Below are 23,052 nucleotides of genomic sequence, written 5' to 3'. Positions count from 1 at the left end.
AGTAGGCTTCACACATGTCATGACCCATGAAGGAAGATCTATAACTGACCATGACTTGAATGGGGGGGTCTTACCCACCATAACCTGAACTTGAAGTAACTCCATGGAGTTGTCCAGTCTAACTAGACAGGAGGTGAATGTATCTCTAATATAGATAGAAACATCATCTCCTTTGGTTCTCATGCATTCATTGTGTGGTCTGAAGGTGTGAAAGGCATTGTAGCCTTACAAGGCCGGGGTACATTGTCAGGTTTCTGTGGCTGCACATAAATCAAGATCTTCCAGTGATAGAAGTGCTTTACTTTAGAAATTAGTTAACCAATTAAACCCAATAGGCAAAGAGATCCTTGTTCAAGGCAACACAGGACCATTGTCTGGTTAAGTAGCTAGCTCAAAGTCGCACAAGAGTAAATGGAGGTGGAAGGATTCAAATCCTGTACTTTTGTACTATAGAAAACAGCTCATTCACAGCACAGACCCTTAAGTGTCAGCTAACTCTAATTCACTATAAAACTTAACAAAATCCAGATATTGAATCAACATGCATTTGTTGGGCAACAAGAACTATGAAACTTTAAGCACTGACATCGTTGACTAACAGTAAACCTCAATGATTCATTAGAGAATTACGATATCAATAAACTTCTGACACGTAGTGCAGAGGATTAAGGTTCTACGCTGTTAATAAGCTGCTTCCTGTAATCAAAGGTGCGGGGTTTGATTATTTTTACCAGAAAGTCAGTTAACTAGACAGTGCTGCTAAAAAGTGTTTTTTTTTTACCTGGCTACGAAATAGACCAAAAAAGAAAAAAGACATGATAAAAGGAAAAAAGAAAGAAAAATTAATGATAAAAGCAAGAAAAATGATATAGATAAAAAGTCTTATGATTAAAGGGAAAACTCCTGACTAGACTTGTATTACAAATATGAAACTCTAATGGCTGGACTTACATAGGGACACACACACACACACACACACACACACACACACACACAACTTTAAAACTGCCAGCAAAACAACTTAGCTATAACTATGGCTTCCTGAAACATTGGCATTTATGCCACTTACCAACTTCCTCCTTGCTTTCACTGAGTCTCTCTTACTGGCCACTACCAGCTTCTGTGCTGTGGCAGAATTATGAAAAGGAACACCATGAAAATGCAAGGTCAGGCAGAAAAACTTTGTGCAAGGAAGCTTGAGGAGGCAACCCATCTCTTATCCAGCATGGAAGAGAAAAAACTTCACAGTGTACTCATTGAAACATTCTTTATTCCAAATTCACAGCTGTTTATATAATCATGTTTCAAAGTTAAAAACTTCATCAGTACGTAACTGTTGCATCTGGAAGAGCTATCAAAAGACTACACTGTTCCAGCTTCTGCATGACTCCAGGAACTCTCTCTCATTGCTAATCATTTGGGTTGGGAGATGTTGGTGGGAATGTTTTTTTTTCTAATCTTCAAAGGGAAATCCTTTCTTAGCTACAGTTCTGGCAAGTGCAGAGCCCCCCTTAGGTGCTCTACTCTGTCCAATCTGCCTATGGTCAGCCCTGCTTCAACCTCCAACTATTAGCCAAAGGACAAACAATGTATGTAGTGTCTACAGAAAAACTCTCTGAGGCACACCATGACAATAAGAAGCTGACCGTCATTCGTTTGACTGTTTATTGTAGAAAAAACATATACATATAAGTAACAGAATGTTCCTAGTGCTCAGTAAGCGCTTTCACATTCCAATAGAATGCTTCATCAGACTGTTAGTGCACAAACTGATTCTTACATTTAAATAGCACCTTCATTCAAAAATGCACCAATCACCTATGGGCTCATTTATTTAAAAACAAATGGAATCACTATCTTAAAAAAATCACTATCTTAAACATTTTTTCTGACATTAATTACTAAATAAAATCAACAGTTAAAACAAACTATTTCATATATATGTTATTTACACATTATAATAAAATCATGTTAAATGGTGAAGCAATAAATCAAAAAATATGTATGTATATACGTTCTCATAGAAACTCATGAAACTCACTTTGACATAAATATCTGAAAACCTGTTCCAAACATCCAGTTTAAATGAAAGAGTATCTTCGAAACCCTTCCTTAGTGCAAGGGTTATAAACATTAATTTCTATTTTTATTAATTTTTATATATATCAAGTGGTACTTGACACTTTATTGTTACACCTAGTCTGTATGATATATGACTTCCTGGTATTGCTTTATTTTATTAAATAGTAGTTTCCTCACTGTGAGAAGCATTTATATGATTTTTATAGATTTTTTTTTTAGCATTCTATATATGCATATATATTTTTACTATATGACGCAAAATGCTAGATAGTTGTTTTCCATAATGTTCTTTATAGAGTTTTTATGTTACTTATGGTCCTTTCTTATAATGTTATTTATATACATGTTTTGTATTGTTTCATGTGCATATTGTTTGATGTGCACAAGGATGCAGTTTTTCAGATATTTATGTCAAAGTGAGTTCAAGTCTCCATGACCACCACATCTACTCTGAGCCTCTCACATAATCACAACAAAGCATAGTTTTCCCAAATGAAAAAAAAAAGATTTTATCCATGAGCACAATGTCTCAATCTATGCTAGATAATCTCAGATTTTGGATCTGGAAGGTGGATTGTCAAAAACAAAGAGCAGTTCATAACCCCAAACTTCCTTACCTGGAGTCCCTATCACAAGTCTGAGTACCACAGTTGTTGCCTCTGCTACTACAAAAATAAAACTGCAATTCTTACAGGAAAGTAGCAAATTCCAAAGTCTGTTGGTCACAAAATTAAAGCATTTTTACAGGGGGAAGTTCCCTTCCACAACATTGTGAGGTACTGCACCCCTCAAAGCCCTACTATCTATATATACTAACTCTTGTCATACCACAGGATAGAAATACTCCAAGAAACTACAGCCTTGATGTTTATATATGCAGTATTATCTCTCTTTAATGTTAATATTTCAATTTGAGGATTGATATTGCAGTCCTCAGAAATATAGCAGGCATTCCTGACCTTTTTAACAAAGAACCCTCTGGCATGCACACTGGAACACAAACCTATGTAGAAGTAATATAAAATATGAGGATTTATAGGTTCCTAGAGAAAAGTAGTGCAGGCAAGAATGGAAGATGTCATTGAGCACTGACTCCATGAACTCTTATATCATTTTAATGTATTCTCTCCTCACCCCACCATGTCTTTCAAAGGACAAATTACTTCGAGGACCTCCTTCATAAAATGCCTGAAGCATTTTACAGCCATCATGGGAACTGTAACCCATCAACATTTATAACATGATAATCTACTCATTACAACAACAACAACATTTTCAATAAACATATGGAAACAGCACTGAGAATCTGCTTCCCTAGGAAAGCGCTTAAGAAATTTGAGATTTGTTTATCTTTTTTTTCTCTGTCCAGTCCAGCTAACCATCTGATTTGATACCAGCCAACCTGACTTATGCAAATTACTGAATACAGATTTGGAAATATTTACTACTACTGTGAATAACCACACTGTAAGCTCTTCTTCCCTACAAGAGATCTTCCTTATTGCACTTTTCACACAAAAAGAAAAGAAATAGTACTTGAACTGCGGTAGTGGTGCTGCGGTAGCGTTGTCGCCTCACAGTTAGATGTTGCCCGTTCGATTCTCAGTTAAAGCGCCTACTGTGTGACGACATGCGTGAATGGGCGTTCCTTCATTGAAGGTTGTGCGTTAGGCCCGGCAAGCCAGCATGTAAAACTCTGCTGCCAATCATTAGCGGACCGGAGTTCCGCTGTGGCGACCCCTAACCGGGAAAAGCCGAAAGACATACACACTTTGTAAGGCCTAAGAAGAATTAGAAAGTGGATCAGACTTGAGCAGTGATTGATGTTTAATGTTAAATGGTTCCCAATGAGACCCACACAGATTTTTATACAGTAACCTTTATACAGTGGTACTAGTGAACCCATTATTAATGGTATGTTGGGGGCAAGAGTTAAACTAAGATTATTAGACAACACAGGTTTTTGGATGCTTTGCATAATACTGCATACAAGAAGAGGTTTGAACTGCAAGTTAGACACTGCCTTCCCTAGCAGGAATTGATATCAAAGTAATAGGTAAACAGAAAGGAAAAGGGGAGTCCTAAGTGAAAGACCTGCTCTAGAAAAGATTGAGAAGAGAGACTGGAAAAGCAATTTAGAAGGGAACAATTGGAGGGCATATGCATGGCTCCCAAATGTACAACAAAGTCTAGAAAGTTGATTTTTGATTGGGAATATTTGCATAGGTAGTTTTATACCCCTAGCAGACCTCAGAGTTTTTTTCTCAAGTAGATAGCAAATGTTGGAGGTATGATAGTAATGGGGAATATGTTTTTGAAAGTCTAAGAAGTTGGCAGATTTAAAAAATTCCCTACAGATGTAGTGATTAAATAGCTGTAATTAATGAAATTATTCCTTTGAGCTGAGGCACAGCATCTGAATTGCTCAGACTACTGAATATTTTAAAGCAGATAAAAGAAATGGAAGTTGGATCTTTAGGGAAAAGAAGAAACAAATTACATAGAAAGAAATTGATTTTTGTGGGAACAATACATGCAGAATAATGTTCAGGAGGAGGAGTGAGGTTTAAGTCATGACAGGAATTAGCAATTTATGTAATATTGGACTGAATGACAGTTGTATAAAAATATATGTGTAATGTATAATGTATGTAAATGAAAAAAGTGTTATGTTTTATTTTCTATGACTGTATGGGTCCCTGTGTCTTAATTAATAATTTAATAAAGGTTAAAAAAGCACTGCATACTCCTGCATGCTCAGTGAGGTAATTTCTCAGCTTCCTTTAGTCATGCTTTCTAATTACAATCCTTATGCTCCTCACCCCAATTTCTTGTTCAGTGTCTTTTTGAAGTTGTGGGCCTGCTCACCCTTGGTGGCTCATAATAGGGTGTTAAAATGTTCAGTTTCCCATACCATTCTGCAAAAGGGCTATTTCCCTTTTGGAAGAGGGAGAGGAGGCTGGCATAATGGTTAAGGTGTTCACCTTAAAGATACAAGGTGCAGGATTTGATTCTCACATGGGGTAATTGGCTAGGCTTAAAATGGCCCACAGGGACAGTTAGCCTAGTACTAATCTATGAACCTATGAATTTCCAAGAAAATGGCATTTATTTTATATTACAGGTAGGATGACTGGACACCAAAAGTCCACTTTCAGTCATACCTTTGTTACAAGGAAGTGGATGCAAAATTCAAACAAGCATAAAACAGAGGTTCCAACCAACACAGCTGAACATGTATAAAAAGGTTTATTTGGTTAGTGCTTTCACAGACCTAGCCGCTTCTTCAGACCATAATAAAACTAAACAAAGCATAGCACTATTATATACTTAAAACTCATAAAGCAACAACCAATAAAAACATCAAAACAATTAAAACAATTAAAAGCAATCACTAAACCAGCCTGCAAGCTTTCAAAACCAGATTTAAAGGGGCAGTTCCATTTAGTCTGGGTGATCTATGAGCATGGAGTGCAATAATCCATTTTACTTCCGTCTGTTCCACCTGATTTACAACATCACCACCTTGAACACACTCAAAAACAACTGTAAAACTAAGAAATGAAAAACATAATCTCTAAAGGCATTTACATGTTGTGCAAGAGCATTAGTCATACCACCTAGGTTCTCTAAAATCCGCTACTTAAAGGGGCAGTTAGTTTTCCCCACATAGAAACTTGTGTAATGTTTACATTTTGCCAAATAAACCAAATCTGAAGACTTACAGTCAACATAAAATCTCGGTGTAAAAACCTTACTGTTACTGGATGTAAAGTTTTTCTCTTCAGAAATAAAACAACAGGCTTTACATGGTCAACAGGGATATGTCCCCAGTCTATCCGAGCATGCATGTTTACTCTAGTTGCCATTAACAGAGAAGTCTTTTTATAGAGGGATTATTCCTAAAGACATAACTAGGTTTATCACCAACAACCTCCCTGACCTTAATATAATAAGTACAGGCCAGTGCTTATTTATAACATCACACACAGTATAAACATCACTGGAACAGGTCAAAGTAATTCTAGTACTCGCACTGTGACTTCTCAAATGTGTATGTGATCTTCTGTTTCTAGAAAAACAGGTATGTGCAGCATTCTCTCTATCAACTGTAGTCACATGAGCATATTTTTCAACCTCAGCCAAAGAGTAACCTCTTTCAACAAACCTACAGCAGAGATCATCCATAGCCTACTTTTAGGTAACATCTTCAGTATGTAGTCTCCGCATCCTACATGCCTGCCCCTTCACAACATTCGAAAAAACATGCTGAGAATGTGTACTACTATGATGTAACAGACCATTCTTCCAACAGGACTTCCTATATAGGGTAGTTCCCAAAGTGCCATCACCTTTCTTAAAGACACGAACATCAAGGAAGACAGTTGCTACCAGTGAATGGTGTAGTGTAAATCTCAAATAGGACAAACTACTTTCCATGTATTGCACAAAATCACAAAGCATTTCAATGGTGCCATCCCATAAAAGGCAAATGTCATCCACAAATCTACCATAGAAATTAAGATGGGGGAGAAACTATTATTAAGCAAAACAAAGTCCTCCTCCCATTGTGCCATCACCATGTTTGCATAGCTATGTACAAAAATAGTCCTCATAGCAACTCCTAATTTATGAAGAAAAAAGATAACATCCAGTTCAAACACATTATTGTCTAATATGAGCTCCAGCAGATGACAAATAATTGTGGTAGTTTCATAGGTGCATCCACTATGGTGTGTGAGAAAAACCCTAATGAAATCAACACCATCAACATTTGATATTACTGTGAGCAAAGTATAGACATCCAGGGTGACTAAAATACAGTTCAAAACATCACCCATGCTATGAACACAATCAGACAAGGAAGTTAAGTAATGTTCAGCACCCTTCAGTACTGCTGGAGCACTGTCCAACACCGGTCTTAATTTTCCCTCAACAAAAATAGATAGGGGTTCAGTTAGCCACCAGTGGCCAGATCAGTCACATGGGTGGTTGAGTCAGATTCTTGTGGCTCTTAGGCAACCCATAGAGGACCACTATAACAGGTTTCCTCTACTGACAAACACATACAAATCATAGGAAATCAGCCCATGTTTCAATAGCTCATGTAAGCTACTCTACACCCACTGTATATAGGTATTAACCTCAAACTTATTGATCTTGTTATAAGTTTTCACATCAGAAACAAGCTCTTGAATGCTCATAAAATAATAAAGCCAATTCATAATCACAATGGCACCTCCTTTATCTGCAGGTCTTATCAATATATGAGTTATCTCTCTAACCAAACAAGGCACTTTGTTCATCGGATGACAAGATAAAGAACCTGCTTCAAGAATTATTCAATGTATCATATAAATCAGCTTCACATAAATTAAGAAAGGCTTCAGAGAGGTATTCAATGGTGGAGTAAATAAGCTATAGGTTTCTTAGACATGAGACATAAACTAGCACTGTCACACTCAGTATTGGGAAACAAACAACCCAACAAAACCTTTCTAGCAAATAATCTCACATTAAGTATAACATCATTTAAAGCAGATTGTTTGGCAGGAATAAAAGATAAACCTTTACTCAGGAAAGATTCTTTCAAATCAGTCAGACAATAAGAGGAGATGTTATACACTAGACTCCTTGCTCCCGGCCTCGATAAATCCTGGGTCTGACCACTGGTTCGTGGTCAACTGATGCTTTCTGTTTCATCCTCCATCGGCTCAATGAGTGTCCACTCCTCTGGGCACTCAAAGTTTTCACTGGAGCTGGAAGATTGAGATGTGGAACTTGTAAAAAAGGAGAGATGCTAGATGCTGTTTGTTCCTTACTCTGAGTTCCAGGTTCAGCAAAATCAACAGCACCTGTTCTAGCCTCCTTCTGACCAGAATTACTAGCAGATGCAACTATAGTCAACAAACCATTTCTATCTGAAATATTAGGGGTTTCCGCCATAGCTGTTTCTTGTGTACCTGAGCCAGTACCAGTGTTCAAATTCTTCTGTGGCCAAACAAAAATGTTGCCAGACTTAAAGTAATTAAAATCGTGCTCCAACTTCTTCTGCTTCTGATGTTTCAATTTGCCCTCGTACAACAAAACATTATTACAGACATCTGTAACTCTCAAGAAACATGGCTCAGAGGGATATGAGACTCTGATTTTCTTATACAGTCCTTCCACCGCCATAGATAGCTCACCTTCAATTGGCTTAAAAAAGTCAATTAGTAGCCTTATATAATTAAACCTTAGCTCAAGATTTAATACCTGCCACCATCTCAATAAACTGGAATGTATCTCACCATAAATTGGCATTCAGAGTATATGTAAACCTCTGGGAATAATCTGATGATCTAAACAAGCTTCAAGATGCAATCACTGCCACTGCAGCCTCTTAAACGTATAAAGTTTATTTTCCAGTTCTCACAATTTGGTAAACAATTATCCATATTACAGGGTACCTCATCCAGCAGGTTCACACTCACACTCTCTGATAAATTTAAACTGAGCAGTGGATTATTATCAACAGCCACTAGTCTATTAAAGCAATCTAGCCATTGCATATCACAGGAAGGTGGATTATACTCAAGCTCAATATTGAATCCCTCAGCCATGTACCACCAGGGTGTGAACACAATGAAGCAAATCTACAAACTATACACCTCATAGTCAAAAGTCATTTCCACACAGAAAAGACAAATAAGCATAAAACAGAGGTTCCGACAAACACGGCCAAACATGCATAAAAAGTTTATGTGGTTAGTGCTTTCACAGACCTAGCCGCTTCATCAGACCATACTAAAACTAAACAAAACACAGCACTATTATATACTTAAAACTCATAAAGTAACAGCCAATAAAAACATCAAAACAATTAAAACAATTAAAAGCAATCACTGAACTAGCCTGCGAGCTTGCAAAGCCGGTTTTAAAGGGACAGTTCCATTTGTGATCTATGACCACAGAGTGCAATAATCCTGTTTTATATTTATTTGTCTTTTGTGTGTGGAACTGACTTTTAACTATGTGTGTATTTTGCAGTTTTCCAAAAGTCAAACACGCGGGTGGGTTTGGGTTTGTCATAATGGGTAAGGTGTTTGGCTCATAAGCACAACCCATGGGGTTTGATTCTGACTTTGGGTTATTAGCAAGGCTTAAAAGGCCCTTCAGGGCAGTTAGCCAGGTTTTCACCTATGAAACATCAATATCCAGAAAGTAAGCAGAATGCAAAGGTAAATGTGCAGTCTGCAAGCACTTTCATATAGACACATGCATATGTTTCAGTAAACAACCATTCAGTTGTACAACTGTTATAAATTATTTGAATTTTTCAAGCATTTGCCAGTAGGGTGATAGCTAAGGTGACATGAAGTAAGCCTGTTGCCATCAGCCTGACACACACTCTAAGTACATAAATTCCAGTTGTCTAAATGGTACACTAACTCTAACTTACAAAGGCAGGGGAAAAATATGCTGCAGCAGTGTTGCATGCATGTTATACACAGATGCATATATGGTCAGACTTTGTATTAAAGCTCGTATTTGTTCAGTGTTTAGTTTTAACAGGACTAGACTGCCACTAATGAGCCAGGAATCATTTAAATTATGACTTTATGTGCAAGTACTCTCTGACTTCTACTGTGAAGGAGGAGAAATCAGGCACCCCTGTTGTATTTGTTAATAAGGAGTTCTAGGCCTTGCTGCCAGTGGTTATTTTTCAATAAGTTATGGCTCTCAGTCTGTTCTTTGAAAACTGCATTCATCAAAAGACTTTGCTACGAGAGATGGAGAGACAATTTCTCTTAATCACAAGATGCTACAGTTTTGGAGTTGATTATATAATTATTTTTGATGCAAAGAACATAGATCTATACTGGCAAACGTGTACTCCAGGAAGAAAATAAAGATGAACATTTTGATGAAGCAGATTTTTGACCATCTTAATTTCTTCAAAAGCCCATTTCATCAACATGATTTTAATAAACAGGTAGAAATCCACTATGACAAACAATGAATGTGAAGAAGCAAGAGTCCTGATGCACACCCCTGGTAACTCAGTCATGTTGGCAGGCAGTGTTAATAGCAGGATATACCAGCATTTGGAATAAAGCAGTAATTATAATATGTTATACAAAATGTCAGCACAGCATTATGGTCTCAACAGCTCACTCACCCTAAATACAGTAGCAATTGGCCAAATTACTCATTGTATTATGGGATATAGTACTTCTTAAAATGACAATGCCATATATTTGTCTTAAACTGGTAGTATTAGCATACATATTCAAAGTATATGTAGGCCTTATAGCTGTAACACATTTGTTATCATCACAGTAATAAGATATTATAAAGAGCAGGGGGAGAAACAGACTCAGAGACATAGGGCATAAATGTTTAAATACCAGTGGGCAAAATATTTTGCATTCTGACTATCAAATTCAGCCTGCTATTTTTAGGAAATGACAGCAGTATTAGAATTTAGGAAAAAAGTATAAAATACATTTTACAAATTTTATTATTTGCATAAAATGGCAGAAAGCTTAAGTAAAATTAAGGATGCTTTAAGAATGGTGACTTTATCTAATGACTCCGTCTAGAGTATTGATTTGTAAGACACTCTGTATCTTAAACTGGCTGGTGCGGAGTTCTTAGTAGGGAGGTAACTAAGGGATTTGTAAGGGGTGTTAGGATAATACTTTTCTTATTGATGCTTCTATCCATAAGAAACATAGTGGCCAGGCCAGGGGTAAATTTACGACTTCCCCTCCAATTGTCAAGGTTTTGTTTGAAAAGAGTCAGGATAACCTCTGTTTTACATGAATGGGGAGCCTATTCCATAGCATGAGGATCCTTTGGGGCATATATGTCTCTCCAACATGTTCTGTTTATGTCACAAGTGAAGTTCAGATCCCTAGGTTTAGTGTTTTTGGTGCTGTTTGTTTTGCACATATGCAACAGATCCATCAGGGCTGGGTCTGAGGAAGTCCTGTAAACCAGGCAAAGATCCTCTCTCAGCAGCCTTTAGGAGACTTGCTACAGAGACAGAGCCTTTAAACAATGAATGTAGGACAGGACATTCATGCCCTGGTGAGAAAGCTTTGTGGGCATTCCAACTTTGCAAGAGTCTGATTAGGTACATGCCAAAGGGGGCATTGTATTCAATGACTGGTCTGATAAGGGCCCAGTAGAGAGGTATTAAAACTTCCTTGTACCTGGATGCAATACCCTTAACTATAAGTTGGGTGACATAGAATGATTTTATTACTATCTTAGATACGTTAGTCAGATGTTGGATTGTTGCCTACATATGTTCCCAGATCTCTTACTACTGGGTCAACTCTTAGGGGTGTTTTATCACTGATGCAATTAATTTGGGTTGACAGTTTCCCAAAGGGCAGTATAATGCATTTTTTTGACACTGTGTTTTAGGCCATGGCTTTGGCACCAGTCATTTGTCTGTGTTAAACCATCTTGTAAGATGTTGGTATCTTGGGGGGACTCTATCATAGCTCCCAATTTACAGTCATTCACAGACTTGGTGAGCCAGAGGCCTTGAACTTTAGCCTTGACTTCCAAGATGTAGATGCCAAACAGAAGCAGATCTAGCACAGAAGTTTGGGGTACTCTGCTAGTAACCGGTCACTTGGTGGAGGTGGTCTCACTGATCCTGACTTCTTGGGCCCCGTCTGTGAGCCAGCCAGCTATTCAGTGAGTTATATACAGATTTATGCCTAGCTCAGACAGTTTGTCAACAATTCCTGAGAGGTCTACTGTATTGAATGCCTTGGCTAGATCAAGATTTGCAATATGCACTGTTTGACCCTCATCCATTGCCTTGGTGACCCCTATCAAAAAAGTCTATCAGGTTAAGTAGGCATGATCTTCCCTTAACAAAACCAAACTGGGATGGGTCCAGGGTCTGTAGGTTGCCAATGTCCTTGTTTATCATTTCCATGATAATTCTCTCCATGACTTTGCATATTAGGCTCATTATACTGATAGGTCTGTAGTTCCCTGGGTCACTTAATGGTCCAGCATTTTGCAGGAGAATGACTGCTGTAGTCTTCCATTCACTTGGAATGTAGCCTGTTTCATGGTTGTAGCTGAAGAGCTCCTCAAGTGATCCTGATAGGTCGTGTTTTAGACTGTTCAGAATGCAACAGGGGATGTTTTCAGGACCCACAGATGTGCAGTTCTTAGCTTTAGTGAGTGTTGGCAGCACCTAATCACTGCTAATAGTTGGGAGAAGTAGGCTGAAGGAGATTTCAACAGGAAGAGCTGGAGGGAGATGTGGGGGCGAAGTAAGAGCTCAATTTGATCAGCCAGCAGATTTGCTATGTCACCCTGATTGGTGAATTTGGTACCATTCACCACCAGTTCAGCACCCTGTTGTCACCTTAAAGATTCCAGACATCGATGAAGAATGCCTTGTGATTGTCCTTAGTCTGTGAGGCTCTGTTGACCTTCTACCTGGCCTTGTTGGACCTAATTAGACCTCTTAGGTTCTAGTTTTGTTATATGACAGCACTTGTCTTTAGTTGTTCTTCTTGATTTTGACCATGAGTCTTACCCTGTTCAGGTGAGGCTTCCACCAGTGGGGTTTGTTTTTAGTGTTTGTTTTGGTTATACTTCTAGTAGGTAAGGCAGCCTCTATTCAGCCATTCATGTGTTTGTATAAGGACTCCATGAATAATTCTGCATAGGTAGCCATGGTCTCAGGGTTATGGGGAGCCTTAAACTTTGACAAACTGTCAATTAATAGGAAGTAGTTTGCCTTAGAATAGTTCTTAACTGTTACTCAGTTTTCCAAGTTGATTTTTATTTCAAAGGAGACAGCTTTGTGATCCAACCTGTCTAGTGAGAACATGACATGTTAGGGGGGGGCGGTGCAACACTCTCCCATGTTGGTGAGTACCAAATCCAGTATATTGTTTTTTTCTGATCATTCCAGGTCATTTAAGACATCGACAAACATACAGAAAAGAAAAAAATATATATTAACATTTTTTTTCATTTATATAAACATTATTTTCTTTGTAACTATCAGCAGTCCACCATCATAAATTGCTGAATTCTTACCTTTTCTTAATCCTCACGCCTCCTCCTCCTCCTCCTGAACATTATTCTGCATGTATTGTTCCCAAAATTTCCATTTATTTCAATGTCATTTGCTCCTTTCCTTTTTCTAAAGATCCATCTTCGAGTTCTTTCATCTCTTTTATAATATTCTATACTTCAAACAGTTTTTAGAATTTGATTTCCATTTTCTAGTAATTATTTTTTTTGGCATCATTGAGCTGTAACACCTTCATGTTGCTTGGAGACTTTTTCACTATGTTGGCAATTTTGTCTTTTTCACATTGCCTAAAAAAGGCTCTAAGGTGGTAGATAATGTTTTAGCCAATATCCAAAGACCTAGAGGGGACCATGTCCTCCATGCTAACAAATACTGGATCCCTATAGAGTGACATCGCAAACTAAGACAATTATTAAACTCAAACACTTCATGTTCATACTATGGCATGATCCTTGGTGAAGGTAGAATGTTGCTTAATGTAAGGCTCATACCTCTCTGTGACATATATTCTGAGAGATCCATTATGTCTCTTTTCATATAGTCCAGTGAGGTATGTCTCAGGTCATTTATACTGACATGGACTATGATAGAATCATATTGGTACCCAAGGTGCAGTGACTTGAGAGAAAGTGTGTGGTGTGTGTGTGTGTGTGTGTGCGTGTGTGTGTGTGTGTGTGTGTGTGTGTGTGTGTGTGTGTGTGTGTGTGTGTGTGTGTGATATTGTGGATCCTGGCTCCAGAGAGGCAACTAGCCATGATCTTCTTCTTGTCCTGATGAATGGAGCATGTGGGTATCATACAACAGAGTCCCTAATGACAACAGTGTTAGGTAAAGGATATGCTTACCTTATGGCCTTTGACACCGGGGACCATTGGGTGTAGGCTTATGTGAGATGCTTGGTGTTTCTTTGGTGTGTGTATTTTAGTGATTGCTGAAAAGCAGTATTGCTGTTAGGCAGCTTTGGAGGTCTTTGAGATTTGGGAAGGTTTCTTTTAAGTGCCTCAGCATAAGACACTCTGTGTATGTGGTAAGTGGTATGAGGGATGTAGTACGAGTATTCTTGACAACCTCATTTTTATGCAAGATTGTTGCCTCCACAAAAGTTGTGTATTTATATTTCTTAAGTAATGTGTTATTTTCTTTAATAATTAACTGGTTATCTGAGATGAACCACTGGTACCTCTGAAACATACAGTAAGGATAATCATTGCCCAGACTTAGGAAGTCTTGATTCTCCAACTGTCCTTGCCCTGGCATACCTAATGACATCCTCTTTCATTTATTTCCTCAACACCATATACTGGTTAAATTCTGCTTCAGACAACATTCACACTTAGTATTATGTGGGTTTTATGATAAGCACTGGATTTTTTCTATGAATTACTGTTTTGTTTTTCAGAACTTCTCAGGTAGAGCAAGCAGACATAGTTTCTTAATGTCACGTCATTCTCAATGTACTGAAGTTTTAGGTCTGTTATATATTAAGCAAGTATCTCCCAGATAAACATACATTAAGCTCTCCACCCCCCACCTCAACACTGCTGGTTTTAATTGGTCGACTGATTTAGTACAGTATACAGAGAAGCCTTCAGTTTTTTAAACTTGGTCGCAATTTTGTTTCTGTAAACTTTATCAAGCAAGCAATAATGCACGACAGAGTGTGTGTTAATGTGTAATTAATAACCACCTAGGGGTGTTGTGAGGCCCAATGCCGCAGGCGGAGAACCTCTACACCCCTGGAAGGGCATTAATTATACATTAACACATACCCTGGAGGGCATTATTGCACTTAGACAATGGGTTTGCTGTAAAATTGTTGTGTTTTACTTGCTTATTTATTTTTTTAAGGACTTTATAATTTTTTTATATATATTTTTAATGTAAAATAGTTCCTCCACCTACTGTTTCATACTTGCTGTAGTATATGTTAATGGTGTTGGAGGAAGTATTTTACATCACATATTTATAAAAAAAAATACAGTCCTTAAAAAAAAAAAGTAAGTGAAAAACAACAATTTTACATACAGCCCATTTTCTCTCCCATTCACACATATACAGTCTGTTATGCTTTCACACACACACACACACACACACACACACACACACACACACACACACACACTCCTCTGCTTTCATTCATACACACATTCACTCTCACAAGATCTGTCACCCTCTTTCTCAATCTCTCAGTCTCCAACTACTTTCATACACACATTCAGTCTCTCTCTCGATCTGTCTCACAGTCTCCTCTGGTTACATACATGCACTCACTCACATCACTCTCCCTTTCTCTCTGACTCTCTCCATCCTTCTCTCTCTCTCACACACACACACACACACACACACACACACACACACACACACACACACACACACACACACACACATGCAGAGACACACACAGTCTCTCTGGTTTCATGCACACCTTCAAACACACATGCAGGTAGAAACACACACACACACACACACACACACACACACACACACACACACACACACACAAACACACACAAACACACATGCTTGCTTTCTCTCTCGCTTAATTACATACATGCATACACTCTCACGCTGCATTTTTTTTTTCCTATTTTACACTCACTAAACAGCAAAAGTGCTGCTTAGCAAGTGTAAAATAACAGCTCGCTCACTCTCACTGACATGCACGCATACACTCATACACAGACATAAACACACACACACACAGACACACACTTACCTTTTTCTCTTCTTTTTAATATTTTACACTCACTAAGCAGCAAAACCGCTGCTTAGCGAGTGTAAAATAATGGTGGACGTTCCGTTTCTTCAGTCCGAGCTCCATGACGGCTTGCTAAGTAGCTGTGAATCAGCAGACTCGTTCTTCTCTGCAGGCATTACTTGTACATTAATACCCTGCTGGGGAACACTTGTTCTCCAATCAGGGTTTTTGATGTACAGTTTGCCCATTCTCTAACAGTGATTACAATCTACTACAGGGAATTCTTTACAGGTACTGCCCATTGCACGTAGTAAGGAGCATCTGATATTGTCCGTTCTAGTTATTTGAATCTTCATTCATTCATATTTCCCTTGACTGCTAAATGCCATAGTCGTACTGGCATGACTCACTCCATTGCCAGAAAGCATATTCTGACAGTTTTTGAAACAAGTTCTGTTGATTTAAGTTTTTAGTTTGCAAGCTAGACTAGTACTGGCCTTTACTTTATACTGAATAACATACTTTGACATCCCTGGAAGGCTCTTCCAGTATGGGTGCTGACCTTCAGACAGAAAGAAAACCAGTGTTATCATCATACATAGTGACCTCTTTAATGACATGGACTAAGAACCTGATTTCATTTTCAACTTTCTGAACTTTATGTTATTTCTGAAGCTTTAAGTACGATAGAGAACTCACTTTGAATGATACCATATCAATCTGAGGAATGCATGTTTTGCCACAGTAGTATCAGATATTCCTGTGGAATTCTGCCCCTGAAGGCAGCATCTGTCTTTTTTATACAAATTAAGCCTTAAAGTGATTCATAACTCATAAAAGAGTGAGGCACTTAAAGGGGTGCGACACTTTTAAAATGCATAACCTATTACTTTTGCAGTGGCACCCAGCTGTGGGGCCAGATACAATAAGACTTGCTTTCAGTGTAAGTGAATTACTGTGGTGTAAGCCTGGCCTGATTCCAAAAGACTTTTTTCCCCATTAATCAGTTCTCAGGCACTTTCTTATGGTCAGTTAAACATATGACATGAAATTTCCCTATAAGTTATACCTTCTGTGCTGAATTTGCAGGACCCACCTTTTTCAAGGTCTTTTAACCATGCAGCATGAAATTTCCACATGGGTTATGCCTTCTTTCTGAATTTGGAGCACCACATTTGATGTCTATTGGTTAAGTGGTATCAGACTGGAGTAGCATACACTAGTTCAATTTCAGCACTGGCCAAGCCCAGTAATCAATGGACTTCAAACATGTTTGACCCTGCAGTCTGTCATCTTATTTCTATACCCTCTTGAGAGTTACTGTATTGCCCTGACCCAAAAGCTCAACATTTTAATGAACATTAAAAAGTAACATTGTGTTTGAATGAGTTGAACACTATGCGGACCTGTGAGGTTGGTGTCATTCAAAGGGGATCCAATGCCTGTCAGCCTGGGATGACATGCTCGACAAGCCACGATGCTTCGCTAGGGACGGCTTGCACCTGTCACCCCTGGGCTTTCGGATATTGGCAAAGGCTCTTGCTACCCCCATAGTGCCTTTTTTAGGCATGGCTCAAAAGACAAACCCACCTCCATAGGTATCACAAGGGATAAGAAACTAAGAGTAATGCTACTCAACGCCAGAAGTCTAAACCTCAAGATGCACACACTCGAAACTCTCCTTAGCATGGAGAACATCGATATCTTTGCAGTAACAGAAACCTGGTTCAAGGCTCCCGAGAGCACCCCAGCACTACCAGGTTATACCTCATACCATGCTTTTCGGCCCCAAAACTTGGACCGAACCACAAAAGGAGGGGGAGTATCAATATTCATCAAAGATACCCACACCTCCAGGTTGGTGGCACAGCACGAAGCATCAGAGACTATCCATGTTCAACTAACTGTGGGTAAAACTGCCTTCCAGTTTATAGCCTGCTACAGACCACCCTCCCAAACACAGGAACCCCACTTGGCCTTCCTGAGAATACTGGAAAATATGAAGGTCTCTCCAAACACCATTATATTGGGCAACTTCAACTACCCAAACATAGACTGGGAGCATTACTCTAGCTCCAACACCCTAGCCCAAAGGTTCCTAGAATTTATAAACTCAAATGCTATGGAACAACTTGTTACCACTCCCACAAGAGGGGAAAACATACTGGACCTGATCATCACCAACATGGGGAAACTATGCTCCAGACCAGAAGTGTATCCCTCACTGGTAAGATCAGACCATAAACTAATCCCACTGGATATTCACATCCCGACCCCACCCCTGCCCAGAAAACCACAGTGAAAAACTTCTCTAAAGCAAATTTCACATGCCTCAAAACCGAGGTGAAATCCTTCAAAGCCCCCGGGCCTGTGGAAAATATGGCCCAGACCGCAGAATCCTTTATAAACGCATTCTATGAACACCTTCAGGAATGCATGGATCATGCAATCCCAAATAAAACCAAGACCCAATCCTCCAAAGGCAGACGTCCTGTCTGGTGGACCCCAGCCATAAACAAACTATACAATAGAAGGAGGAAGCTACTACATGATAGAGCAAAATCCCAAAAAGGGAAGGCATCTCTGATCAGTATTAGCAAAAAACTACGGGCACTCATAAAATCGTCTAAGGCCAGCTTCGAGAGAAAAATTGCACAGGACACTAAGGATAATCACAAGGCTTTCTTTAGTTATGTTAGGAACCTGGGTGGGAATTCCCAGATATGCTCAGAATTAGTCCAAAATGACAAAAAATACACCGAGCCCACAGACATTGCCAACATCCTAGCTGACAGGTTCAGTGCAAACTTCTCCCCCCTCTCCCCACCAAAAGGGCAAATATCTATCCCAACAGAGTGCTGCCCCATTGACATCTCAGATGCTCAGGTAAGAGCCGCCTCTCCAAAGCAAAAAACACAGCATCAATGGGACCAGATGGTGTCCCGGGCTGCGTCCCACATGAACTCCAAGAAGAGCTAAACCCAAACATAAAACTACTGTTCAATCTTAGCCTTACTACAGGATATGTACCCAAAGAGTGGCGTACAGCAACAGTGGTCCCTCTCCACAAAGGTGGTGCCTCAACGGATCCTGGAAACTATCGCCCCATAAGCCTGACTAGCTTGGTCTGCAAAGCTATGGAAAGGATCATCATGGACCTCATAAATAAAGATATTGGGGACCTACAGACACTGGATCCTACCCAGTTTGGCTTTGTTAAGGGCAGATCCTGCCTCTTAAACCTGGTTGATTTCTTTGAAACAGTCACCAAAGCCATTGACGAGGGGAAGGTGGTCCACACAGCCTACCTGGACCTCGCAAAAGCCTTCGATACAATACCCCACTCGGGCATTATAGATAAGCTCACCAGCTTAAATATAAACCCCTATGTCACTAGATGGGTTGCAAACTGGCTCAAGGACAGAACCCACATGGTTAGAATTGCTGGAGCCATGTCAGACTCCAAACCAGTTACAAGTGGCGTCCCACAAGGCTCAGTCCTGGGACCTCTCTTGTTCGGTATATATTTCTCGGCGGTACAGGCCAACATGGAAGGACTGTGGCTGACCAAGTTCGCAGATGACTGCAAACTGGGTGCCATAATCAACTCTCCAGCCAACACAAGCATCCTCCAAAAGGGCCTCATAGAAACAGACAACTGGTGCCAGAGCCATGGCCTCAAGCTAAACGCCAAAAAGTGTATAGTCATCCCCTTTGGCAAAACAAAGTGCCCACAAATTACCACATAGGTGGTAATCCATTAAGTACAGAAGAAGTCATTAGGGACCTGGGGACCCAAGTTGATAGCAATCTCTCATTTGACAACCACGTGGCCAAAGTGGTTAGAAAAACATTTTATATAGCCCACCTAATCATGAAGGGATTCACATCTAGATCAGGGGAGGTCATCGTATCTCTTTACTCATCCCTCATCAGGCCCATAATTGAGTACAATGCCCCTTTTGGGATGTACCTTACCAGACACCTGCAGCAACTGGCAAGACCCCAAAAGTACCTCACCAAGAGGATCAAAGGGCTCAAACAGATGCCATATGCTGCCCGGTTAAAGAAACTCCAGCTCTACTCAGTGGCATACCGCCTGCTCAGAGGCGATCTGTGCCTGACGTATAAAGCCATGTCCAACCCGGAATTAATGGGCATGCTGCACCTCAGAAAGTCCAAATCCCATCGAGCAACACGCTCGAGAGACTTGAACCTCAGCACTGAAATAAATAGGACATGCTGGAGGGACAGATTCATAACCCAGAGGCTCCCTTCACTCTGGAATAAAATCCCAGTCCAGGTTAGGCAGAGTCCCACATTGACTCTCTTCAAGAGGAATCTTGATGAGTGGATGGGAGATCATAGGTTTACCCCGGCTATCACTTCTGTGTCACTGTTAGACAGAGGCACAGTATACTAACCTCAAAAAAAGGCATAGCAAAATTAATTTGAAATGGGTGGCGAAAGCCAAACACACTCTGGCTAGGCTTATAAATGCCTTAAGGCAGATAGCCTAGTATGAACCTATGAACCTATGAATAGTATATTGAAGCTACAACTATTTAGAAAGCAATGTTCTTACAAAGTTAAATTTCCTTACTGTAAGAATACAATGACAGTCAAAAGCAAAAAAAGCAAATGTTTTGACTGTATATGAACTTTAGTGCTAATGGACTAAGCAACAAGTTGCAATTAATTTACCCTGGCTAATGTTCAGCTTATTCTGTTTGATGAGAACTATTAATTTAATTAGCAATGCAAATAATGAAAAGCTCAAAAGTCCAAAACTGGGATTTTTTTGTATTCAAATTACAGAGTGCAGCAACCTTAGAGATTTAATAAATTAAGGGGAGCAAATGTCTCAATGTCCCCATCATTTGACCTCAGGAAAAATGAGTTTTCAACCAGAACAGATTTTGTGCAGAGTGAACATTTTATAATCATATTAATTATAATCTTCAGAAATGGTTACCACTGTTAAGTAACTTAAAACTAATATAATGGTATTATTTGTTATGCACTTACTAAAATTAACTAATATATTTTTATTTTTGTTACTTTTCTTCATAGAAAATCCAAATCGAAATTCGAATTGCACATATAAAAAGACAAACAATGACGACACTGCAGAAGTATAGTGAACAATGAAAATGAGACCTTCAGTCGACAAGCTGTGAAACTTTTTAACTCATTCCCTCCAGTACAGCTCTTTGAGTGTGTACCTTTAACTACCAGTGGGTGTGGCCTGAGCCTTTAAAAAAAATTAAGTTATCACCTTACAGTTCTAACAAATACTCATTGGCCGAGGTCATATATTAATACAGTTGTGTTTGCCATCATGTATATTTCAAGATAAAATATTCTGATACCTTGTATGTAACATGGTTTTGGAATTATTAATGTGAATATGAACAAACAGTATTTGACACTTAGAGGCACAGAAGGAGGTACCTGCAGAAAGTCTTGGAGACACACTCAGCTACAATGAGACATCACAACTATTTGAGCCAATAATCCAAGGGACAATGAATTTAAATAAACTATTGCTCGACTGATATTAAGGGGTATACTTATTTGCAGGTGCCTGTCATAATTGCTATGCAGTCTGTGAAAAGCCTTATTACTTAAGGTAAAAAAAATCTGTCCACTTCTAAAAATATATAACTGTTTTTGCAAACATTTTTATAGTGCAACCTATACAAAGCCCACATTCCTGTTTATCAGTCATTTTTATGTTAAATAAAAAATGTGACTTTTTGTAATTAAGACTGCAGTTCTGCCATATTTGAAATGAGTGTGTGTGTGTGTGTGTGTGTGTGTGTGTGTGTGTGTGTGTGTGTGTGTGTGTGTGTGTGTGTGTGTGTGTGTGTGTGTGTTTCCTCTCACAGGAAATTTCAATTTAGTAATATATTAAGAAAGTACATTGTTATTCTTTAAAGCGGAGGCCACTTATGTTCTCCACTGCCTCCTGTTAATCGGGATTTCATGGCATTGTGAAATGCATGTAGTTTTGTGCAGAATATGCTACTATAGATATATTGTATACATGTGAAATAGCTCTTGAAATCTTCTGTTTGACTTAGAGTGTCACAGAAAACAGTCCAATGGTAGTAACCCCTTTGATGCATTTCACCTTAACTCTGAAAGCTTTTTTAATCTCATAATAATGCCTTAGACAATAACTTATTGAATATAGTGCATTAGGTCTTTTCAGCCAACCCAGATGTATCTACTACTAAAATTTAAGGCAGTTGTTGATTTTAAAGGAATGATTAAATTCTGACTTGAAGTCAAGCATTGCACTGCCATTGATGTTATTTATTGGAGAAAATCATGACAAAATGGGAGGATCCAATTTTCTTGTTCAGGTTTTGAAGTTGTTGAATGGATTTGCTGTAAATATGATGTTTTTCTTGTGACATCCAGCCCATTGTGATAATTCCCAAAGTTCCCATCAGCATTTTGTTTTATATTCACACAGTTTATAAGGTGCTATGATCTAAATATTAGTGAGAAGCTATTATCAATTTTGCAACATTCGGCAGAAAGCTGATGCAGATCATATAGTATATCAAGACATCTTATTGTCAGCAGGATTTACTATGGAAGTAAGTTTCATTCCCAGTGGAATCAGATCAGTAACATTAATGATACCCATACATACACACTCACACACACACACACACACACACACATATATATATATATATATATATATATATATATATATATATATATATATATATAAAATATATAAGTCAAAATTGCATAAACTATTTTTCTCAAATGAAGGATAAAGCCATTCCAAGAAAAAAGTATATAATGGCTCAATAGAGATAGCTGGAGTAGTGTCATATGTCATGTGAGTTGCTGCTGACAGTTCTGATGATACACATGCTGTCCCATAACCTATGCAGGAAATAAACAATTCGACAGACAGCTAAAACTGTGTGTAGCTGCACTAAACAGCATACAAAGGGAGATAAATACAGGTTAAAATATTCAAGGTTGAAGTAAGATGGAGAAGAAAAAACTGTTCAATGACATTAAAATCTGTCAAAGCAGAAAAAAATGGCTAGTCCAAACAGGTACAGTGTGTAGCTAGTGGAAGAATTCAACTCCAGTACAAAGAAGTAGTTTTACAAATCTGAAAACACTGGCATACCTATTACATAGCTTCCTTTTATGAATCATATCTTATTTG

The 23,052-nt window shown here is 38.7% G+C and overlaps 1 protein-coding gene across 4 annotated transcripts in view; it reads left to right on the top strand.

Moving 5' to 3' along the window:
• The window catches only part of LOC122802739 (ICOS ligand-like), a 764,505-nt gene extending 742,891 nt beyond the window's left edge, over window positions 1-21,614 (top strand). For all 4 annotated transcript variants that reach the window (XM_044072506.1, XM_044072504.1, XM_044072505.1 and 1 more), the window contains one exon: window positions 20,919-21,614. In XM_044072506.1, coding sequence (XP_043928441.1) covers window positions 20,919-20,986 — 68 coding nt within the window. In that variant the 3' untranslated portion in view covers window positions 20,987-21,614. The remainder of the gene's footprint in view (window positions 1-20,918) is intronic.
• Window positions 21,615-23,052: the final 1,438 nt, after the last annotated feature.

Source organism: Protopterus annectens, chromosome 5.part0 (assembly GCF_019279795.1).
Source record: "Protopterus annectens isolate FY-2018-M chromosome 5.part0, PAN1.0, whole genome shotgun sequence".
Classification (NCBI taxonomy): domain Eukaryota; kingdom Metazoa; phylum Chordata; order Ceratodontiformes; family Protopteridae; genus Protopterus; species Protopterus annectens.
This window is presented reverse-complemented; position numbering and strand designations above follow the sequence as displayed.